At 38.4% G+C, this 24979-nt stretch overlaps 1 protein-coding gene across 1 annotated transcript; it reads right to left on the bottom strand.

Annotated features, from left to right (window-relative positions):
* Positions 1-773: 773 nt before the first annotated feature.
* On the bottom strand, positions 774-22521 carry LOC102235133 (LIM domain and actin-binding protein 1-like). Its single transcript, XM_023325286.1, has 10 exons — positions 22313-22521; positions 16511-16639; positions 15271-15313; positions 7268-7702; positions 4762-4816; positions 4580-4665; positions 3573-3651; positions 3454-3485; positions 3226-3362; positions 774-2493 (listed from the first exon to the last, which is right to left on the bottom strand). Exons 2-10 carry the CDS (start codon positions 16627-16629, stop codon positions 1530-1532), a joined length of 1950 nt encoding a protein of 649 aa, XP_023181054.1. The 5' UTR covers positions 16630-16639; positions 22313-22521; the 3' UTR covers positions 774-1529.
* Positions 22522-24979: the final 2458 nt, after the last annotated feature.

Below are 24979 nucleotides of genomic sequence, written 5' to 3'. Positions count from 1 at the left end.
TTCCACGTTTTCAGTCAAGTCTGTGTATTAATATAATGTATCTTATTGCATTATTATAACTGTAATAATCAACATTGTCTTTACACCAGCAGAAATTATTGTGGTTTAAATTAAAGCAAAATCATTTTACATAAAACCTCATTTGCAATGTTTAAGCAACAAAAAAAAGGCCTTCTAGGATCATTTTAGTGATTTACATTGGTGTGGAAATACCAGCGTATCACTGTCATTCCAATATAACTTAGAAGAGCAAAGAGGCATTGATTTAAATATTTTATAATTTGTTAGCTGCTAGAAAACGTTCATCAAAAAGGCTTTAGAGCCCAAGAAGGTGCCAGCAATGCCTCAATGTAATTGGTTTGTGCATTTATGGCAGCAATGAGGTAGAGAATACGCTATCAGCCCTCGATTTAGTACTTTTTAAAACCACTTTTTATCTATAATACCAAGTGTCTTAAAGTATGTTCTCACCAATTGTCATTATTTTGCATCAGAAGCAGTTTGGAGTCGAGCGTTTTGCTGCTAGTGAGGTTGGACTCGGATCAAATTACCAGGAACTTCAAGAGCTTCAGTTGCTGTGAATATCATTCACGGCACCCAAGAGGATTCCTCCAACCAGAACCCAGCTTCGCACATCTGGGAACTGAAATTTTGCCCTCAAACTCTGATTGGAGAATATCTGAATGATTCTCAAATCTTGCCATGTTCATTTTAAAGTCTGATTAGAGTTAGTTTATGAATTAGTCTCAAAAGAAGATAAAGCACAACAAGGACTCAGTAGCACATTTTAATTCTGTTTCAGAAACAGGTTGTGATCTCCAGTCACAAGAAGACAAATTGTTGTGCAAACATGTACATAAAAATACATTAAAAATGTTTTGCAAACAAAATGGATTACATTTGCAAATGTTCCTTTAAACTTGAAAAGGCCCCTGGAGATGTTAGGAATTATCACGAAACTTTGGCAGCTCATTTGGTCCGTTTTCATTTCAAGAGATGAATTTACAAAAAACTGCAAATTTTGTAATATGCAACACAATAATGAAAAAAAAAAAATCTAATTGCACAAGCGGTATGTGGAACATCAGCCAGGTATTCTGCAAAGAAAACGTTTAAAGCAGATAAAAAATTTAAGCTTAAAAAACAGTTTAAAACAGAAAAGTGAAAGGAAGCAGTATTAATGTAATATGAAGGCAAGGACAAAACTGGGCAACAACCAGCTGTTTGATCCCTGAGCGAAGACAAGAGCTGTACCAAGTTTTCAAGAGTTAAAATCAAACGGAGAGCCAAAACTAAAACTAATTTAAATGCTGTTCTTCATTTTTCAAAGGGCAATTGATAAAAAAAAAAAGTAAAAATATTTTTTTACAAATCTAAATGAAACATAAAAAGAGCAACAAAAGATTTGATTCACAGATAGCTAGTTTTGGTTTCTGCAGGAGTAAAATCTGGTAAAGCTAAATTAGTCGACCACCTTTGAGCGAAAAGTGGGGTTTTTTGGTTGCTGGAAGTGGATGTTTAAGCTGCTGTTACACTGTTGAGTCCTCGTCGTCTTCATCGTAGTAGCGGTTCTTCTTGATGATATCCTCGGCGCTCAGATCCTCAGCGTCGCTCCCCTCCTTGTTGTCTTCCCAGAAGCCCACATCCTGGGAGGAGTGCTTCTCCTTCCCAGCCTCCTCCTGCGCTCTCTCCTTCCGTTCCTCCTCATCTTCTGTCGGATTCTTCTCCTTCGAGGTTCTCACGCCTCCGTTTGGCGTTTGATTCCTCCTCTGCTCTTCCTTTTCCTCCTGTTGGTGGTTTACTTCGGGTTTGTCTTCAGATGACTGTTTCTCCTCCAGCGATGCCCTGCAGTCCTGCACTAATTTGAGTGGGCGCCGCGGCTCCCTGGGACCCGCGGCGGCTGTGGGAGTTGGTTTCGGTTTGGCTGCGACTGTGAACATGCGGCTGCGCTCCTTCAGAGACGTGGTCCTCCTCAGGCTCTTCAGCTCAGCCTGCTCTGAGCTCTGGAAGGATGACTGGACCTCATCCTCTGGGGGCCACTTGGCTCTCCGGGATCTGTTTGAAGGGAAGTCCTCTGAGGACGGACTCAGCGGTCCAGGGCGGTCTTCGCCAGCCGGAGGCGGCCAGGCCACCTTCAGCCGCCGCTTCTCGGCCGGCTTGTCTGCAGCCTGCAGCATCTCTCCGGAGCTGGCCCGCGGTTTTGTGCGGGTCTCCAGCAAGGCGGCCATGTCTGTGACCTTGACCTGTGGCGACGTTTCCCCACTGGGATCTGGCTGCGGCTCGGACACACTCTCAGCTGGTCGCTTCGCTTCCACTGGTTGCTCTTTGGGCTTCGGCGGTTCCTCACTTTCCTCTCCCTCGTCTCGAGGTTCCCACATCTCCTTATGAGGGCGATGGCCGAAGCCTTCGTCGTAGTTCCCTTTGGCCTTGAACAGCTGGTTGTAGTGCGGCTTGCAGTAGATCTTACCATGCAGGGAGGCGTAGTTGCACAGACTAGAGACAGAGCAGCAAAGATTTCACATGAGCACAAATCTTATAAAATTCATTTCATGTTAAGACTCCCAGAATTCCAAGAAACCCTGTTCCAGAGAGAGAAAGAAAGAAAGAAAAAATACAAGAAGCAAGGAATGAAGAAAATAGAGGGAAGGACAAGAAATGAATCGAAAAAAGGAAAATAAGCAAGAAAATGATAGAGGTAAGAAGGAAGGAGGGAAGGACAGAAAGGGACACAGCAACAAGATTGGCAAGAAAGAAATACATTTACTCTTATTTTCTTATTTCAAACAAGTCATATGTATATGGCTGTATGTTTATGTATATATGTAAGTAATAAATGTGAATGTCATTGACAAGTTGATTAATTTTAGTAATTCAATTCAAATAGGATTTTTTTCTGTTACAGTTTGGTTATTGCTGTTATAACTAATAAAACTAGAAGTCAGTTTCTCATTCAAATGAAATCACTACATAAGACCAAAAGCAAAGTTTTCCTTTAAGTTAAACAGAAATAATAAATTCACCGAAATCAGTGGATGACTGCTGACTGGGCATTTGGCATCTAAGCACACAAATGGAAAGTTATGTGGAAGGAAAAAGTGTGGCAGAACATGATGAACTGCAGAATTTAAGGGATTGTGAAGCAAAGCACATTCAAGAGTCTGGACTAATCTTTTCTATTATCATACAAGAATAAATATAACAGTAGATCCAAGTGCAGCAGCTTACTTCAGCTTGGTGTTGCAGTGAGAACAGGCGAAGCAGTTTTTGTGGTAAGTGTGTTCACCAACCACCATTTTCTCCAGAGGATACACCGTTTTCTGACAGGCAGCGCATTTTGTTGTCTCTGGCAGGCGAAACTTCTGCTAAAACAAAAACCATCCAATGCATTCATGAAGAACAAAGAGTGAATAATTGATTTTAGTAACTGGCTGTGAGATTGTCATGTTGCCCCACCCTGGCTGCTTTGAGTTGCTCAGTTCCTTCTCCTGAAAGAGAGAAAACACAGAATCAGCTCTGGCATTGCTCAAGGCCTTTTCAATGTTTCCTCATTATTTGTTTCTGGAAAACGTTACCATTGCACTCTGCTGCCGGAGTCTGTTTGACTCTCATGGATACAGATTTTCTTAGAGCAGGCCCTTTTGGTTGATCGGTCTGGTGAAAGCACAGAGAGAAATAACAGTATTAGGGACAAGATCATCCAAGTTTGGACACTGAGAGAGAACAATGCAAACAATAAATGGAAACAAAAGCTGAACTGGTAAATCTGGTTTTATTACATCAATTCAAAAAGACGGGATGGTCAGATCAAAGTACAAGATGACCGATTGTTCTTTGATGAAAGCAGTTTTAATGTGTGGTTTATGAGTATTTCTAGTGTGCTATGGTGGCGCAGTAGTTAAGCACAACCCACATCCGACCCCTGGCGACCTCTGCTGCATGTCTTCCCCCTTCTCTCATTACCCACCTTCCTGTCAATGCGCTATCAAATAAAGGCCACTACAGACAATAAAACCTTAAAAAATGTATTCATTACTTTTCTCAATATCAATTTAATCATTTCAGTTACGATCAATTTTGTTTTCATACTATCTCAGAAAACTCTGAACTGAACAACGCTACTGCTTTACATGACAAAACTCACTTGTGACATTTACTCTCGAAGGTGAGCGCGTGGTGACTGCTGTTCGTGTGTTAGCATCGCATACTTTAGGCAGTCACACAATCCGCATATCTTTTCCTACTGATGATGGCCCCTGCAGCAACATACAGAGAGGCTCACTGCCTAACACTCAAAGCTGATTTTTCCCCAGCTGTTTCTGCACCACAGTTCTCTTGGCACTGCACAGAAGCTACCTGCAGGCAAGTCTGCATTCACAGCGCAGGAGAACGAAGCTGCAGTCTGGATTTCATCCTTAATTTATGTCCTTAATGATTTTATCCGCTGACGAGGTTAAGCAGATTTCATCAGGGGAACATTAACCTTGAAAGCCACATATAATTTTTTTCAAACAATCAAAACACAGTAGAAATATTTCTGTTTGTTTCAACTGAGTTAAACTGTATCTTGTGCTGAACTCACAGAGAGGCCGGCGTTATGTTTAGCAACACTCAGCTCATACTTGGCCTTTTTCTCCTTCATGGACGCAGAGCGGGTCAGCGCAGAACCTGGAGCAGAGGTGGGGATCTTCATAAACTGAGGTCGATAGATGTAAAAAAAAAAAAAACACAACAAATGCTGGTAGAAATAAATAATTTGCTTACTTTTAGGATGTTCTGAGTCTTCATACGAAGTGCTGCGAATCGCCGACCTGCCGACCTGAAGGAGTAAAAACAGGCCAAGGTTTTAGGAGTGGAGCTAAACGTGCATGTATGAGCCAGGCCTAGTTTTCCTTCCTTAATTTGCTGAGGAGAGCACTTTAAGTATTACTCATCTCTGCCTTCACTACTCAAAAGTTTTGCAATGGTTGATAGCGAGAGACGCCACCCAAACAATTTCCAGATTAAACTTAACAAAACATGTCACAGGTCATCAAGCGCTCTTTGAACGAGTTCGATTTGTTCAGCTTCCATGTCCAGAACCTGAATTTTTACATGTTTTATCCAAGTATATATACTAACATTTGTACAATAAAGTGGTAACATTAAAGCACAAAATAAAAATCAGCTACATAGTTACATTGGAAAACGTTTTTAGCATTAATTTCTGTGTCAATAACTAAAGTTCATCACCATTTTAGTTAGTCTGTATTTAGTCACATTACAACCAAAACTTTACTTTAAGAAATGAAAATCTGAAAATTGGAGTGTGCGTTTAGCATTAACTCTACTCAAAAGTAAAGTAATATTTGGCAGCAATTGAACCTGCAAATCAATGGATCATTCGGGTTTATACATTTGTTCCGGCTCGCAATACTTTGAATTACTTTTACGTTTACTGTTGTAAAAAAAACAAAACAAACAGAAACATACGAAAACCTTTGCCTGGTACCGTAAACAACATCCGGATGGTGTGCTGAATCCGAAAAGAGAAACAAAAGCGTTACAGGTAGCAGATGTCTGACTCTTATCTGATGATAACTGGGACAGCTGGGATCTGATAAGGCTGCCACCTGCATGCGTCTGACCTGCAGTCAAAACATCTGAAAGCGTTCGTGTGTCCTTCACTAAACACAGCGTGGATGTGCCTGATTGCACCGCGGCTCTGACACTAATGATAGTTTCTCTCTGCACACACACACACAAAAAAAGCAAGGAGTGTGAGCCGTTTCAAACAGCCCACGTGTTACTAAGAACAGGGTGAAAAAATGTTTCTTTCCTATTAATGATGTTGAGATGAATAAATGTGAATAATAGTTTCAAAGATTATGTGAGAACAGATTAAGTATAATAACACGAGAGGGAAACTGAGCAAACGTGAATACAGGGATGAATTAACTAAAGAAACCCAAAGAGTGAAGGAAAAACTCTAAAATAAAAAAAAAGAAGGTTCTTGGTTTAAATATGTTAACAATGCCAAGATAAAGACAGCAGCTTTACTGAGGCGATCCCATGAAGACTGAGATGGGCCTTGGAAAGGAATGTCTGCATTCCTCTGTTTCAGGAGCTGAAGAGAGGGAGACTTGTTTTATTGGTCAGAGAGAAAAAAAGAGAGAGAGAGAAAAAGAGAAGGAGAGCTGCAGCGAAAGAATGGAACTGGGGAAGGTAGAGACTGGTGACTGAACTAAAGGGCCTTCAGAAATGAGTGAAACAAGTAAGTATGGACGGTTTCAAACGTCTGAAAGGACGTGAAGCGAAATGTGCCTGAGCATTTTGCACCAGGACAGCACCTCGCAAAAGAATGTTCACCTTTGACCTTTTCTTTTCTACATCTTATCAAGACACAACAAAAAGAATAAATCTGTTTTACTGGAATTTTATGTGATAGATTATCAGAAAGCTGTGCATAATTATGATGTGGAAGGAAAGTAATTTGCAATGTTAAAAACAAAAAGTGTGTTGATCCAGTGTGCTAATTAGTGAGTGCAGTCAGGCTGTGTGTCGTTTAATCTTAGTATAAACGCAGCTGTTTTGTGAAGGTTTATGAGTTTGTTTGTTTGAACAAACAGGATAATGAAGAGAGAAATACGGTGGTGGCAGCAGCATGCTATGGGATAGCTTCTGCTAAATGCAGGGCAATTCTGGGAGAAAACGTTTTAGACCTGAAGCTGGGGCAGAAGTTCACCATTCAGCAGATCCAAAGATGCTCAAAAATTAGGAAAACATGACAAAAATGATTTGACTTGTGATGAATTGATACTTGTTAATGTCTATTTGTTGAAACATGCATAACCTGCAAATTTTTAATAACTCTACATGACACCTTATTATGTTCTAAAACACATTACTAGCATACATCAATGAATAATATGTAAATAATTATCCAACTCTTTGTAATTTACACATCGTAATCAATATAGTTATGTAGGTATGTATTTTGCAGTAAAAGCTGACTCTAGAAAACATCAAATGCAAATGTCCAGCATATTTTAATAACTACTACATATCCTAATTTCTTCACTTTGCAGATGTAACGTGTTTTGTGTTGGTTTATCACACAATTCTTGTGAAAAATAAAAGCTCCAGAAGTATGAATACTTGTGCAAGACTATAAAAACAAACAAAAAAAACCCCCAAGATTGTAACCTTAACTACAAGCTAAAAACCTGAGTTATGTTGCACTCGCCATCAAGTTTAGACTTTTGCCACTTTTACAAATCAACAGGTTTACCTTTCCAGCGGCGTCTTCTCCCTTCTCAAACTTCATCTTCAGGTCGGTCAGCTGAACTTTGGGTTTTTCAAAAGTGGCGAGTGGGCTGGTGGGAGCTTCCTCCTCAATCGTCTCAGGTTTTCGCCTGTCTGTGACCTCATCCCTGTCCATCCCTCTCTGCTTGTCGCCCGCCGGGGGTGCGGGTGGCTGCTGCACTGGCCTGGCTGCGCGCTGATCCCCCTTATCGGCGTGCAGGTCCTGGTTCTTGACAGGCGCGGGCTCCTCGCGGATGGCAGCGGGTCTGGTCAGGACGGAGCGTGAGCGGCGAATGCTGGAGCCACTGGGAGGCAGAACAGGAGGCTTTTTATCCTGATTTAGGTTGACCGCTTGCTCAAATTGATTCTTCAGAGAATTCAGTTTTCCAGCGAGCAGAGAGGATGGAGCGCTATCAGTGGTCTGCAAGAAAAACAAGAGAGATTAACTGAATTAGAAAAAAAACATTCAGTCACAAGAACTATTTAGTTGAAGGAGAACTGATGGAGAGAGACAGCTGTAAGGCCTCGGATTAACGCAGTGGAATGAAGGAAATGCCTGATTCTGAACTTGGCTAAGTTAATAGATGAAGTGAGCAGCTGCTCAACGCTGCTCCAGCACAGAGATGTGGCTCCTGAAGTCAGAGATGCTGGTTTATTAGCTGTGACGGGAAACTCAGCTGCTTTTCTCTTCACTTTTTTTCCTAAACCCCACAGACGACGGCTCTGTTTACCACTGAAGTGTCTGCTTTTAGTGACAGGTGAGGAAAAGAAAACTCAGCAGGAGCACCACACACTTCAGCAGGCAGGAAGTTCCTCAATTGTAGAAAAGAAGTGACACATAAGCAAAGAGGATGTGGACAGGAAAATATGTACTTCTGTTAATCATAGAAAACAAAATGGACTTCAGAATGACGTTTCCTGCCCACACCCTTGCACAATTTCCACAAAAAAAACTATTTAATATGCCTTGCAATTAATTACAAGTTATTAAAGATGACAAACATGAACTGAATCCTTATGTGTAAAATAAATACATAGAAACAGTAAAGGACGCCGCGACGAGATTTCAGCAAGTGACAAAACCCAGACAAAAAAACAAAAAGCAGTGGCACAACTGCTGTCTTTGTGAAGCAAGGAAGGCCAGCCTGAATGGACAACCGGATCACGAAGAGATTGTTCCCGATTTTTTGTTTAAGCAAGTAGAAAAGAAGAAGGAACCTTTTTCAATGAGAAGAAGCAGCCAGGATTGGTGTCACTACAGCTAGACAGCAAGGAAAGTCCAGGTGGCGCGGCTGGTTTTCCTCCGCGGCTCAGGAGGCGAGAGACAGCAGAAGGTCGAGCTGTGCATGACACAGGCGGCTAGACAAGACCTACCAGAGAGAGCCGGTCCGGCCCCGCTCTAACAGCAGGAAAGTGAGAGACAGAGTCAGAATACCCAGGAAACCAGAGCAGGAAATGATACGCTCTGGGAAAAGTTAACTCTTTGCTCCCTGGTTTTACTTCTTGTTTCCTCTGATGAAGTGTTAGTGGACAAAGTTACCAAAACCTCAAATTAATGCATGACTCGCCAGAAAGATACAGAATACTCAGGTGAAAAGAATAAAAGGGATCAATTAAAGCAAGGAGCAGGGAGGAAAATTAAATGGTAAAGAAATAGTTCAGTATTTAATTAAGAGTTGCTCATTTCCTAAGCTCTACAATCTTATGACTCTACAATACCTTAGGAAATTATGTGGTTTTTTAATTTGTTTTTGTCACGCCATTACCGCAAATATTTTGAGACAGACCAACACAGATCAGTGCATTGCCGTAAAAGTACCATAGAAAAAATACCTGGTTTTCAAAATGTTCTACAAAGTAAATATAAATAAGCAATAAATACAGAAAAGTGTGGTTTGCATCTTAGTCACCTTTACTCTGAGGCCCCTAAATAAAGCTGAGGAAGAGTCTCTACCATCTGTCCACAACCAGAGATTTGAATTTTGGCTCATTCGTCTTTGCAAAACAGAGAGGATCTGTGAACACCACAATACATTCTCAGTTTATTTTTGACCTGGACTTTGACTAAATCATTCAGCATGGTTTAGACAAAGTCCATGTTGATAATTGGTGTTCAATTGTTGATAAAAATCCTCTCATTGCCACAAAAGTGAGATTTTTTTAAAGTAATGCACAAAAACTATGTTTATTGTGACTTTTTTCTATTTTAACCTGTTCAACAAAACCCAAACATGACATATCTTAATAAAATTAACTTACAAATGATTTGTGCATAATAGTTTCTTGCACATTTCTCTTATTCAATTGTTTTCCATTTCATTAATCTAGAAATATTAATAATAATGTTATTATTATTATATAGGATAATGACTCTTTTTCAAAAAGGCTTGTTGTAATTGGCCACTTTTAATGAATGGCTGCACCGATGTCTGCGATTGAGGAAAAGCTGCTGGATCCTTGGGGTTCTCTTTATTATTAAACCAAACTGAAAGCCAGAAATTTGTGTTTGAGTTCAGTTACAAAAAGTTTAAATTTGTAAATGAAAGCTTACTGTAATTAAACAAACAAAATAAAAAAACTTCCATTGTAGCTCTGGATGTATGTTTAGATTTGTTGTACCCTCCCATGATAGAGCCACCACCATGTTTCCCAATATGGAAAACGTGTTGAGGACGAACTGTAGTATTAGATTCCCGTCCAACGAAGCTTCTTCCATGAAACCCAGAGAGGTAATCTGACCAGAACACCTCCCTCTACTCTCACCCCCAGTTCATAACTGCTACCTTGTGCTGATCTATCTCATAAAGTCTAATCAAGTTTGTTAAAGTTTGTGTTCAGAACTGAAAGACCAAGGGGTATGGATATTTTGAAAGACCTTTAAAGACTGCAGGTTCAATCAAAACTTTTATCGCAACAGAAAATTTAAAAACAATCATGGATTCTGTATTTTTGGTCATTTCTGTCTCTGAGGTAACTGATCAGGGTCAGTGATGCTACCAGATCCCAGTGGCTTAAACACTTTTCAAGTTTTCATCAGGTTGAGCAGAGGCCTGATGTTAATGACCCACTGCTTTTAAATCAGCTGCTGAGCCAGGAACACATAAAACATGCAGGACGCCAGCCCTCTGGTCCTGGAATTGGAAACCTCCGCCTTAAATTATCCTCAAAAGCAGCTGCAAGTTTTCACATAATGAGTGGCAGTTATACAGAATCACAGAGACAGACAGACATGAGACGGTGTTCAAAACAGCAAAAAAAGTGATGGAAAAGGCACAAACGTGATCTACCTTGGTAAACAAAAAGACTTTTTATAACTGGAATTAGAGCAGCCATATTTCCATATAATCTACTATACACATGCCAACATGTCTTGTGAAAAAACTTATTTTTAAAAAGAAAAAAAAAAGATTATTTGAGCTTAAACAGAAGAAGTCCTTTCAATTGATCATATTTTGTCACAACATACCCAGAGACTTCAGCGTATTTTATTTTATTTAAGGACTTTGTTAGAGAAGAAGTTAAACTCTGTCAAAGGGAACTTTTGAATAAAAGTTGTTGTGATGGATTTTATTTAAGCGTATCAGAGTAAAGGAGGCTCAATACCAATAACCCCACGTTGACCAATCCTAAAAAAAAAAGTGTATTTGAAAGTTGTTTAAAAAAATTCCTCAAACAGATTTTATTCTTGCTTAATGTTTTTGTCACATGTGGCCTTTACTCATTAGTAGCTTGAGAGGAGAAAGGGCAAATAGATAAGGAGAAGCAGTAAATCAAACCGAGGACAAATGTGTCAAGGACAACAGCCTCCATGTTTGGTGCATCTGTTCTCCGTCTGAACCACAGGGCAGCATGTGATATCAATTTCAAATAAAACCTACTGCATTAATTGGGAACACAGCTTGAGACAGAAGGTCAATACAGATTCACTGCAGTCACACAGCATTTGTTAGCATTTCAACAGCTAAACAAGAAACTAAACCAGGAGTCTGCAACTTGGTAATGAAGAACCAACTAACGTACTTAGATATAGATTTGATAACACATGTAGGTTTTCAGATTTGTTGATAGAATAATTGCAGTAAACATCCACAAAAGAATGACTCAAAAACCACCAGTAAGATTTTTACTGGTGACAGTAAAAGTGACCGTGAGTTTTTTTCTGTCACTGGGTTGGAAACTGTGTGTTTTGTCAGAATCAGTTTTTATAATACAAGATTGTGTGCCTAAAAGATAATTCTTCAAGCGCTCACAGTGTACAGACTTTAGGTATAAATATATAAAAAATGACTTTTCATTGTTTCTTATACAAAAATCAGAGAAGAAAACTGTATCCTTTCTTTCATTTAAAACTTAAAAATATAAATAAATATATGTTTTTTTAATTGCGAAATCACATTGTCTAAAGCAGATATTTCTCAAAAATTATAAGCAGTCTTTTTGTCAAAAGATCATGTAGCATTTCAGCCCTAAACAACTTTTATTTCTCTGGACAGAGGGCACCAAAGCGCTTTCGATTACAAAGGTTGCAGACCCCTGACTTAGACAAACCATTTTCCAAAATACAATCACTAAAAGAAGAATTTCCAGCCAAAATGATTCATATTCCTGGTAATGAAGTAGGAATATTATGTGGGGAATAAAATTATATTTTAATTTGACCAATATGTTTCTTCTGCCTGGAACTATTATTATCATTTTTGAAATAGCTCAGGCTGCACAGTGGCGCAGTTGGTAGCACTGTTGCCTTGCAGCAAGAAGGTCCTGGGTTCGATTCCCGGCCCGGGGTCTTTCTGCATGGAGTTTGCATGTTCTCCCTGTGCATGCGTGGGTTCTCTGCGGGTACTCCGGCTTCCTCCCACAGTCCAAAAACATGGCTGTTAAGTTGATTGGTCTATCTAAATTCTCCCTAGGTGTGAGTGTGTGTGTGAATGGTTGTTTGTCCTGTATGTCTGTGTGTTGCCCTGCGACAGACTGGCGACCTGTCCAGGGTGTACCCCGCCTCTCGCCCGGAACGCAGCTGGAGATAGGCACCAGCACCCCTCCCGACCCCATTAGGGACAAAGGGTGAACAGAAAATGGATGGATGGATGAAATAGCTCAAGTCTATGTATCTGATAGAGAGTCTGTGTAGGGAGCTGAAGTTTAGGGTGATGGCAAAGAGGCTTTCCAACCTGAAAGACTTCGAGCTCATCGCCAAAGAAAACTCATCAAAATACCAGCGGAAACACGCAGAGAGCTGCTCAGAAGTTATGAGGGTTTGATTCATGTAATAATGACAAGATTAAAAATAACTTTCAACACCCATATAGAAACAGAAACTACTTTTATATTATCTTGTTGTCTTTTGAGATGCCTGTCTGATGTGCCTGCCAGAAACAATTTAGGGCTTAGCTGTGCATCGTTAGTTAAACTGGGTAATTTGAGGTTGTAGATCATCTTCAAAGCAGAAATAAATCTGAATATTGGCTTTGTTCTTCTGCCTTTCAAGCTTTCCTTTCTTACATTAAGCAACAAGTTGGAAAGGCCCATAAATAATTAAAAGACGAAATCATTTTATTTATGTAATGAACTAGGTTAACTGGATGGTAACACTTTATTTGAAGGCGTGTGCACAAGACTGACATGACACTGTCATAAATATGACATAACATCTGTCATGAACATGTAAGAGTCTTCATGAATGCTGTTATGAAGCGTCATTTGGAAAATTAAAACACTTTTAATGCAAAGTTGCAATAAAAGTTGCGTTAAAAGTGTAAATTTTGCATTACTTTGACAATAATGACCATTTTAATGCAAAATTCTATTAAATTTCGCATTAAAAGCGTCATTATTTACCAAATGACACTACATGACAACATTCGTAAACATTCATGAAGACTCCTTCATGTTCATGACAGTATCATGCCAGTCTTATGCACACCCCTTCAAATAAAGTTTAATTTGGGATTAATAAATTACTGCAAGTCACAACAGAATAAAATCCAGAAATCTTATTCTTTATAACAATCTGTCTCTTGATTACCGTACATAATAAAAGATGGACTTGGTATTTACTGGACATGTTGACAAAGACTCCCAACCCCCAACTATCTTCCCACACACACACACACACACACACACACACACACACACACACACACACACACACACACACACACACACACACACACACACACACACACACACACACACACCACACAAACAGATGGTCTTTCACGGTGCTCATTCAAACTAAGCTCAGACACAACATACCACACGAGTTATTCATAAATAATTCAGCTGACGCTCAACTTTAATGTAATTGTATCGGGAAGGCAAACATATGTTAAGACGTTGAAAAACAATAATTAAACTGATTCACACTAAATATTGGTTTAGATTACAGCTGGCGGTGCTTTGTGAGAATTCAGCTCCTATCATTACAGTAACATCTGAGCAGCTACCTTGGTTTATATCAGGTTTCGGCTTTACCACCCACAGCATTAAAGAAAGAAGATGCCTACAGTCTCTCCAAATAGCTGCTTGACACACAGGCTGGGAAACAGACCCTATAATCACACTGTACAACAGTACCTTGTGTTTCCTCATGACGTTATCTGATCCGTTTCTCATTTGATCTCAGTCCAAGTTTGTTTACCGCTCTTTCACTCTGACACAGCAGCCAAACTGCACGTGGAGCCTCAATAAGTTTTACAAGTGGGGGATTACACTGGAGCAGGATTATGGGTTTGATAGCTTGCCTGTCGCAACAAGTAGCCAATGAGAGGTCAGCTGGGACAGGCAGTGTGTTGGCATGGTGAGTCAATGCGTTTGTGTGCGTGTTCCTCATCTCCTAAAGCTCTAATTAGGTTACCACCACATGAGTGGAATGGAGGAAATCAAGAGAGACAAGCAGCACACACACAGTTTGCATAACCCCCACTCTGGAGGAAGGGGCAAAATAAATGGTAATTTACACATTAATCTGCTTGTTTGTTTAGTCTTTAAATGAAAGATCTTAATCCCTGTCTTCCAACGAAGGATTAGGTTTCTACAGTGCCTCGTAAAAACATTCACACCTCTAGAGCTTCACCCGTTGTTCCAAGAAATTAAAACTTTACTGCATTTTACTGGGGTTGTATGTCGCAGTGTTGCCCAAGTTCACTCACCAGCATATTTTTAGCTTTGCAGAGGCTTCATAACGAGCAACTCATTTAATTCAGGTGTTTTTGAGCAAGGATGCATCTAAAAGTTGTCAAGTTTTTAGATGTATATTGCTGGACTTGACCAACCGTATCCTGAACCAACAAGTTCAGGATATGCATGGTTTTCAACTTTTTTAAACAAATACAATTCTGAAATATGTGACCTCCATTTTTATTCAGCTCCCTTTACGCTGATGACTATAAATAAACTCTTGTACAGTCAAGAAGAGCCACTTACTTAATAGTGTCCAAACGTCAGCAAAGGGCCTGCATAGGTTCACCTTCCAGCAGGACAGGAAGACTCTGAACATGCAGCCAAAGCTCCACTGAAAGGGCATGAATCTAAGCAGCCGTGTCTTAGAAAAGCCCACAGTCTAAACCTAAATCTGATTGAGAATCTTAAAAACGATGTTCACAGATCTTCTCTATCCAATCTGACTGAGTGAGCTTGTGGCATTTTAGAAAGACAAATGGGCAAAACTGTTGGTATCCAAATTTGCAAAGATTGTAGAAACATAACTCAGAAGATTTGCAGCTGTAACCGCAAAGGATGGGGTGTTTCTACAAAGTTTGGGATCAGAGAGGCTGAACAGAAATGGACATAACGTTTTTCAGAAAAAAACAGTAACTTTGTGTTGGTGTTTCACATAAACGCCCAATAAAATACACTAAAGCAACAATATCTGCAGGACTGGCGGATGTGAATTATTTTTGCAAAGATCTGTGAATGTTTTCTTAGCACCACATAATTTTACATAAATGTCACTGTTCAATATGATCCATCTTTAAGAGGAATACTCACGCCTTTCTTTTCTGCATTGGATTTCTCGGCATTCTTCTGGTACCTGCAGGGCAAGGAAACAACGCTGACCTCTACTGACTCACAACAATGCAGAGCATACACACATTTTATGTTTTAAAACATTCGGAGGCTTTAAGTTACAACGTATACAAAAAAAACTGTTCATTTGCTTATTTTAATGTTATATGATGACATTCTGGAAACAGACGCCGGTGCTTAGATACTTCAATGATTAAACAAGTTTTCCTAGCCATATAAAGGACACAGGAAAAAATACTCTTATGGATAGTTTCTACACATTATTCTCTCACATTGACTGGAATTAATCTCAACTCCTTGGTGGAGCCAGTCCATGTACACAAAACTACATTCATGTGAGTCCAGCCTCCACCATGATAACTGTCTTAATCCGGAAATCTGCGCTATCATTTCTCCAAACAGAACCCTTCCCACTTACACAATAATATGTCATCATCTACCAAACATGTTTAAACAACCTTCCCACTTGCCCACATGGTCTTGAGTAAACTACAGGTAACCATGGTGTTTTTGGAGGGCTGTCGCTTCATCCCTTGCTTTTCAGGCTTCTCCTGGTGGGAGTGGCTTCTGGTCATTTTGCATAGTCACCATTTTATACCCAGAAAGGTTTGGTCTTTACATGCTTGAGTGGTATGATGTAATTCTCTATTGTCCACTTATAATTTACAGTGAAGAAATATGGTTTTAGTTGGCAATAATTGGTCATATTTCATTTGAGTCAACAGACCCAAGCTCGTATCAGAACCACAAGAAATAGAAACAAATTTCATAAGAGCAAAAAGGTTTTAGAGGTAATATAGAATTAAGTTCAATGAAACCTTGTTAAAAGGGGGATAATTATGTAAAATGGTGAGAGCTAAAATTGGTGAGTGCTTGCAAGTTACCCAAATTCAGCATAATAGATCATGTTTGCCAATCTTAGCTTTTGTGTTGGAATGGTTGGATTTGAATCCTGAAAACAATTTATTCAGGCAGCTCAAGAGATTTATACGTTACACATTCAGAGGTCTGATCATAATTTCAGATGTACCCGAAAAATAAACAAAAACATTTGAGATTTTACATTTGTAAAAGCAAGAGGATATCATAAACTATTCAATCATGTTTAACATGTCCTAAAATTTACTTTAACCTCTATCTGTATTAAAGGCAGCTGCTAAAAGTAGAAATTCCTACCAAACTTTGCTAAAATGTTACCCACTTGGAGAATATTTTTGCAATGCCACTGCTTTTCCCTCGCCCACCGAGCGACAGCTCCTTGGCAGTGACACGCAAGGACTGCGTCACCTTGGAGCCCCGAACAAATGAGCCGTTCTCCATGGCTATCAACCTGAAGCGAGAAAAAATAAAAGCCACAAATACATTCAGTAGATATTTGAACATATTTCTTAGTAATCTACTTCTACAAATATATTTCTTTGTTTTATACCACAACCAGGAAAAGGCTTTGGGAGATAGAGAAAAGAAAACAAAAGCAGCAAACAAAAAAGATGATCTTATGTAATTATTAATGCCTCGTATTTGTTGAAGAATAATGTTAAGTAGTGTTAGGACAGGATTGTTAGAAAGCGAAATGATTCACAGTGTTTGAGGCGAACTGTGACACAATATGATCGTGAGAGTCTGGCGATATCACAAGATAGTCTGTGATGCTATTTGATATGATGTGAAACAAATCCAAAGCAATACACCATGTGATGCAGGGGCAACTCATACAAAACAATGCAATGTGATATGATACATGTACCTGCAAAAGCATTCATTACATCCCTTTAACTTTTTCACAATGTGTCACGTTAGAACTTGACAGACCAGCTAAATTTAAGTTGTTATTCTATTACTAATTAGGTGGATTCTGAGGAAAACTTGGTGCACTGGATTTTATTTAGGGGTTTCACTGTAAAAGAAAATGCATGTGAATCTACATAATTCATGCGCAGAATTTTTTAAAACCATAGTTTTCCTTTCACTTCATATTAATGCAGAACTTTATGTTGTTATATCACATAAAACCCGATTAAAACATTGAAGTGTCTGGTCATAACAAAATGTTAAAAATGTCCCAAGGCACCAAATCTACGGATGTAATTTATTTTCCCCTTAAAGGAATGTATTTTTTTATTTATTTGTCTATTTATTTATTAACCTTTAATTCACAATAAAAATGCCATAGAGGCTAAATATTTATTTTACAAAAGCATTCGAGCCAAAACTGCCAACATTTGTTTTGCACAAACAGCTGCCTTTAGAAAAGAAAGCAATCAAATACTTAAACTGTAAAACATAATATGTTACAAATATACATTAATCATATACACAAAATAATGAAGGATAAAATCACTAAAATAAGATTCATTTGAGAGTAACACTTAGCCACCTAACATGTATGAAATAAACAAACAAAAAATAATTCATTATAAACAGGATGCTCCCTTTTTCCCCCCCCCCGTATCTGTTGACAGTTGGTTCATCTTTCTGGCACTCCGTCATCAAGATTGCAGTTTCTACTGAAATGGAAAAACTAGTCTGAAACCTGTTCTTGCATCAGACCGTCAGGCACCCATATGGAAGAGTCCAGCACGGTGTGTGCCGGGCTTGTTTTCTGTCTACGATTATTCATTTGCAAGTTTATAACATAAAACTTCCCTAACAAAACGGCTGAATGCACATATTTGTGCTCATTCAGTCGTGTATGCAAACAGACAAGTCGACGTGTTCGAACTTGTACTGCAGATCCGGTTGCATGAATGCAAAGAGGGAAAACACAAACTGAAAGCAGCAGAGTAGGTATATTCACACAACAAGTGGCCGGCTCAGTGGCGACTCAGTTTCACAGAAGATGAGTGTGAACCCAAAATTACGCTTTCGCTTAATTATCCTTTGACTAAGCTTTTGTTTTTAGATCTGGCTTATTTGTCAAATGATGAACCTTTGAGCAATTTCTTCATGGACAGACGGGTTAAAAGAAAACAAAGAGGATATCTTACAAACCTTAAACCTACTGTAGCTTGCAAAAGTTTTCACACCGCCTGATATATTTCGGTTTATCAAATTACAAACAACCTTCAATTTATTTTATACAGATTTTATGTGATGAACCAACACATAGAGGAGAACAGTTAACGAGAAGAAAAAGAAACTTAGTTTACAAAAATGTTTTTAATAATCTGAGGAGTGTGGGATACATTTATCTTAAATTAGCCACTTTTTTACTCTAATATCCCAAAATAAAACCCAACCAACCAAATGTCTTCACATGTCACCTAATTAATAAATAAAGTCCACCACTGTATAAATTTCAGGTAAATACACATCATCTCCGCTGTAAAACATGGTGCTGGAGTAACACTGTGGGGATGATTATTGGTAAAAATTAGTCAATTATGACAATAATTGCCGCTATAAATAGGATAATCAGACTGGAAGGGGATGCAAAAGACTTGAGACTGAGGCGGAGATTCACCTTCTAGCAGGACAACAACCTTGAGCCTATAACCGGAGCTGTAATGTAATAGTTTCAAAGCATCTTCATGTCTCATTATGGTCTAGTCAAAGTCACAACTAAAGTCTACCTTAGAATCTTCCTGTAAAATCTGACTGAGCTTGAGCTATTTTGGCAAGAAAATAAACAGATATATATATATATATATATATATATATATATATATATATATATATATATATATATATATATATATACATATATATATATACATATATATATACATATATATACATATATATATATATATATATATATATATATATATATATGTATATGCAGAGCTGGTGACATCATATTCCAAAACACTGGAATGGGAAATGGACAGAACTTATGTAGCGTCTTTCATACTGACCACTCAAAGCATTTTACACTACAGCCACATTCAACCACTAAAGTACATATATACTAACACTCACAACCATGAACACATTTCTAGTTGAAACACAGATCTGAGTGTCCTTCACTGAAAATGTATTCGTGCCATCAAAGATGCTCAAATTCACACCTGAGCTGTTAATACCTTAAAGGTTTGATTTATTTACTTAGCAGTTTGTCTATTTACACCTAGAATGCTAATAAAAATAAATATATTGATGTTTGTGGCTTCAACATGTATATAAAATGTTAGCAGGGCCTCGTAAATCACTGCCATCTACAGAGTATTACTTTAACAATCACTTCAGCTGTGGTCATGTTCACCGTGGCACACCTAGAGGATTACATCATCACTCTGATGCTGACTACTTTCAGGACTTTGAACTGAACTTTGACCCTCATTTAAAAACAGTCAATAAAAAGTCCTTCTTTTACTTTAGACCAAATTTGATCTATTTATTCGTGTTTACTTCAATCTACTCTATAGATAAAGTTTTGATTTCTATATTAAGTTTCACAAATGAACAAAACATAAATAATGGCGGTACACAATCCGACATATATTCACAAACGAGCGTTACGATGTTATGTTTACATTCCTTAAGGCGACTTATTACTGACACAAACTTTAGATCTGAAGGCAGGGTGGCTCATTTCGTCATCCTGTATGTTGCCTGATACCAATACTAAGCCAGAACACTGGATCGGGTTCTTTTTGTTGTCATTCAACTGTTCATCTGTTTGCTTCAGATCTTGCTTTAAGCCTGGAGTCATTTTCTTCATGCAAAGGAGGAGACACACCCTGGAGAAGTCACCTATTCGACTTAAATCTTAAAAAGCCTAAGGATTTAGAAGCAATGAATGAGACGAGGTAAATATGTGTCCGACCTGTCCTTCCAGATACTCATGGAGTGAATTATTAGTGCAGATCCTTTGTTTTCTCCACGTTAATAGAAAGCAGTTAGGAGTAAGATAGGGTCATGCTTTTAAGGCATGCAAAAACAGCCTTAATCTTTTGATTTAAAAAAATAAATAAATTAAGCAAATTAAGACGTAAAACTGATGCAAAGCTGTGGTTTACATACAAGGTCTTAGACACTCTGATCATTGAGACCAAGGCCAGAAAAACTTGTCTTAAGCAGCTGAATGCAGGGTGGCAACCTGAGCAGATAGCCTTACTAATTAACAAGCTAATAACTGTTTGTTTTACACTATGAAGAGCAGAACAGCAGAAAGGCATACAACTCTGTGCGATGAGTGCTTGAAAACTAATTTTAGCTGCAATTTGATAGCATTCTATTATTATTATTTATCTTTTGCTTAAAGTGATACTTTAGATTTTTGGAAGTGTGGCATCTTTGTATTACCTGTAACAGAAAGATGCCATATCACAAAATAATTAAATCGTCAGAGAGGTAGAAGACTAACAGACACACCCACTAGGGCAGATTTTATCAATTTGAATGAACTAAAACTGGATCTGTATATTTCCATAAAATACCACCCTATTTTCTTATGATACCTTTATTAACTTTGTTTTTGTTTACATCCACAATGACCATCTGCTGCCATGAGACTCTGTACAACTGGGTAATTATTATGATAGCCTTAAAAATACAAGTTCAAAATACTTGGAATACATTGGGCAACAATTACTGTGCTCCAAACAGTCCTTTGTGATACGAGTACTAATCACACTGATTTTAAAATGGTTGCCTTCCTACTTCAAGTAAAAGAAATTAGATAAGGTTATGCATTCGTCTTAAAAAAAATATTAAATACTGTACTACCAAGAACCTGGTTTATTTTTACTTGGGGTTATCGTACCAGCAGAATATAAAACTGTCCCAATTACATGGATCCTAGATCTGTTGTTACTTCCTTAATTCTTATACGCATCATTTATTCATAGTATTAGTTCTCTTTTATTATTATGTATCATTATTATCCATTGTTTGTTCTGGTAAACTAGTGTGCTCCTGTAACATGCTGTCTTTGTCTGTTGTATTCAGTTTACAGCACTGTTTCCATTTCTAGTAATCACCACTCCTTTTGTCAGATCCTCTGGTCTCAGTTCTACTAATGCTCCTTGTCTTCTCTTGTGAGTTTTGGGGATTTTCTAGTTGCCCGTGCAACTGCATCACTGTATAGACGGTCAATGATATTTCATTTTTAAAAATCCCTGCTGCAGTTAACTCTGGCTGCTCCAGGTAATAAAAGCCATCTCAATCACTTTGGAGATTATTTTTGTTACCAGGAGCCATAAAAATCTTTTCAGCGTCACCGTATCAGCTCCAGATCACAAGACCAGAGCTTTCTTCATTTTCATTTTCCAAAACTCCACAAAGGTGAGCAGCATTTTTCCAGCCAAAAGCTCACAATAGGAGTATTGACTGAGTCAGTGGCATCATATGTTGTGAAAGCGTCCACAGCGGTCGCCCTGTTTCGGCAGGGGAATGAGACACAAGCAAAGGCTTGACTAGATGACAGCCTACATAATCCTGTAAACTCTTCAGGATTTTATAATTAAACAAAATCATATATGTTCTCAACGCTCTTGATTTCTACATTGCTGACATAACACCCTCAAAGGTTTTTGCTATGACTACAAGCTACACATTTGGATACTTACTAAGTCAGAGAAAAGGAGGAGTCCTCCTTGCTTAATGCATAATTGATCTATTATTAATTAATACAAAAGCCTCAGTCAGGTGTTTAGGAAAGCATGAGTGACTCTGAACTACAGAGTCATTACTGAAGTATGCAATAAAGAGGAATAACTTGAAGACAGGCAGCCCAGCTCTGAGGCCAGCATGTCATCTGAAAAACTTTAATTATAGGTCTAGCTTTCATGGTGGCTAGGAGATAAAAGGGTAAAATAGGCTGTAGCCTTTCGATGACGCAGACCGAGAACACAGTCGTTTTAACTTCAAGGAAAGTCTTGAATAAACAGAAACACACAAGCTGCTCTCACAACGCACACACGTGTATTTATTAAACTTCCCATCAATGTTAGCAATATACGAACACAAATCTTTCAAACATACCTCTTTGCTTGTGGATAAGAGCGGCGTTAGTTGTTTAGTGAATGTTGCCCCCGTCCTAACATGTACCTGCTCCTACCTGCGGGAACTTCCGTTCAGCCAAAGCTTGTGAGAAAACCTGCCAGACACCTGACACTGGCTGCTGGAGCCGCGACACCGCCCGGAGTGGACCGCTCGGAGGAGGAGCGAGCGCAAAGGTGAGTGGAAGAGGCAGATCACGTGACTTGCTGCACCAATGACCTGAGGCGTAACGTTACGCTTACCTGGGAGGTTTTTGTATGTGTGTGCGCAGGCTAAAATTCCCGAGAACAGGTGGCTTTTGCTCACTTCTCAATGTTAAAAGTCAGGAGACAGTCTGATGGTGATAAGAAAAACATGGAGGCAGCAACCGTCTCCATGGCAGGGGGAGGCAGCTGGACGGGAGCCTGGGAAGGGGGTGGGGGAGATGTCGGTGGGGGAGTGACAAAAATGAACAATGCACGCTAAGCCAGTGAGTGAACTACGCCTTTTATTTGGATCCCTAAACCAGCAAGAGCACTTCCGTTCAGTTTTATTATTATTATTATTATTTGTTTATCAGAAAATTATACATTTCTTCACATTACATGCATTTCGCGAAACTTACATAGCTTCTCCAAAAAAATAAATAAATACATAAAATAATCATAAATCACCACATAGACATAACAGAAAAGAATAAATAAATAAAGGGAGGAGCATTGGGGAGCTAAAAGGTAATAGCTGTTACTTATCTTTTTAGCTTAGTCACATGTTATGCTTTTGGATGTCAAGAATGAAAATGTTCATTTATCTCAGTTTGATTCAAAGAGAGTCACTCATATTGTATAGATCAATAACACACTGATATAGTTCAAGCATGTATTTCTGTTGGATATTTATGACCGACAGATAATAAAACAAAAAGCCAACCTCAAATCCCCTTTCTCGGAAAATTTCAATATTATATAACTTCTTTTTATACAACACAGATTAGAAAGGGATTTTTTAAATACAGAAAATTTGGCCTACTATTCTTTTACAGTATTTAATACGTCCTTATACTCCCCAGGCAGTAGAACGTAATATGGAGGAGGTCAACCTGTGGCTCTACTGAGCTTTTTAGGAAGCTCAGGTTTTGTCATCTGCATTGTTGATTCTGGTGATTATTATCTTCCTAATGTGTTTAACTAGCTTTAGTTTGCTGGTCAATCAAGCACAGTGATAAAAAAAAAAGCTTAGTAATTATGTGTGTGAGTGCCAAGTTCTGTTGGGAAATCAAATCAGCATCTCCATAAAGTGTGTTGTAAGATTTGCTTGTCAGTAGCTGCACAGGCTTTGATCTTAATAGAAACTCAGTGGACCAACATCAGGGTTAGGGTTACAGCTCATGAGTTGAGCTGTATACAGGCCTTTTATCGCCCCAAACTATTGAATGGATTTTGCTTCACAATTCTGTTGAGGATTTAGTTATCCCAGCTGATTATACTTATTTTTCTACTATGGCTTTTCCTTCCACTCAACTTTCCATTATTATTCTTGCCTACAGGACTCTGTTTGCGGCCAACTTCTTTGACAATGAGGTTTTGTGTCCTAGCCTCCCTGCAGAAAGTTCTTAATGACTTTCTGCAGACCACTGTACAAATTGTGTAAACCATACATTTGTATTAGAAATCCATTTTATCGGTACAATATTTGGATTTTACATGTAATAATCAAAGAAAAAAAAATATGTGCACCTATCTAATTCGAAAACACTATCCAAAACCTTATTAATTATTAATTAATTATTACAATATCATGTGAACTGTATCCCTACAATGTCAAGTCTCACAATTTTACTTCAAAACGTGTTGTGTTAAATGCACAAATCATGATTCTTCGATATGGTTTCTGTGGTGACAGGAGGGTGATATGATATAATCTGGAGTCCTGCATAAGGACAAATGAACCCTTAGTCAACACTGATGTAACTGAAAACACTGTAAAACAAATATATTTTTGGATTTTCCTTCTCATCAAATACAGCAAAGGCACATCCAAAAGACAGCAACATTTTTGGGTGGGGAGTAAAGGATGGCGTTAGTTAGATGTTTGCATGGTATTTGCCTTCTAAATAAGAAGAGATTACTTTGAACGAAGAAAAGTTCTCACTTGGTTGAACCTCTTTGAACAACGTCCAGTGGTTGTTTCTGAATTGGACTAATTACACATCCAGCAGCTTTTAATGCAAACTGCAACACATCTAATTTATGTTTTTGAATTTATTAGAAGAACTGAACACAGACTTCCTTTCTCAAAGAAGCCTCTTGGTGCACACTCTCAAACAAACAAAAGCAGCTTAATGTGGCACAATAATGCTGGGAATGTTCAATGGCGGTTTCACAGGTAATGTTGGATTTTACTACATTTGCTTGGAAACATATACACCAGAAATCCTACACCAGCAAAACACTTTGTTTCAATTATTCTCCATTTTTGCAAGAGAATTTGTCATCAATATAATTTTCTGATGCTTAAGATTTTTTGATGGCATTTTTAAAATGACCAAAAAACAGCAAAAAAATAAAAAAGAAGCAAAAATCAAAAGAAGAGTAAAACCTTTGACTCAACCTTTGTCTAAAACATATTCCATTCAATGGCTATTTTAGAGTTACATGAAAATTATTTTATAATCCAACTCCTACTCTAATATTTTTTTTTCTACCAGCAATGCAAGAAATCATGAAATATAAGAAAAAATATAAGT

This window comes from Xiphophorus maculatus, chromosome 20 (assembly GCF_002775205.1).
Source record: "Xiphophorus maculatus strain JP 163 A chromosome 20, X_maculatus-5.0-male, whole genome shotgun sequence".
Lineage (NCBI taxonomy): Eukaryota > Metazoa > Chordata > Actinopteri > Cyprinodontiformes > Poeciliidae > Xiphophorus > Xiphophorus maculatus.
Note: the sequence above shows the minus strand (reverse complement) of the source record. Positions and strands in the feature narration are given on the sequence as shown.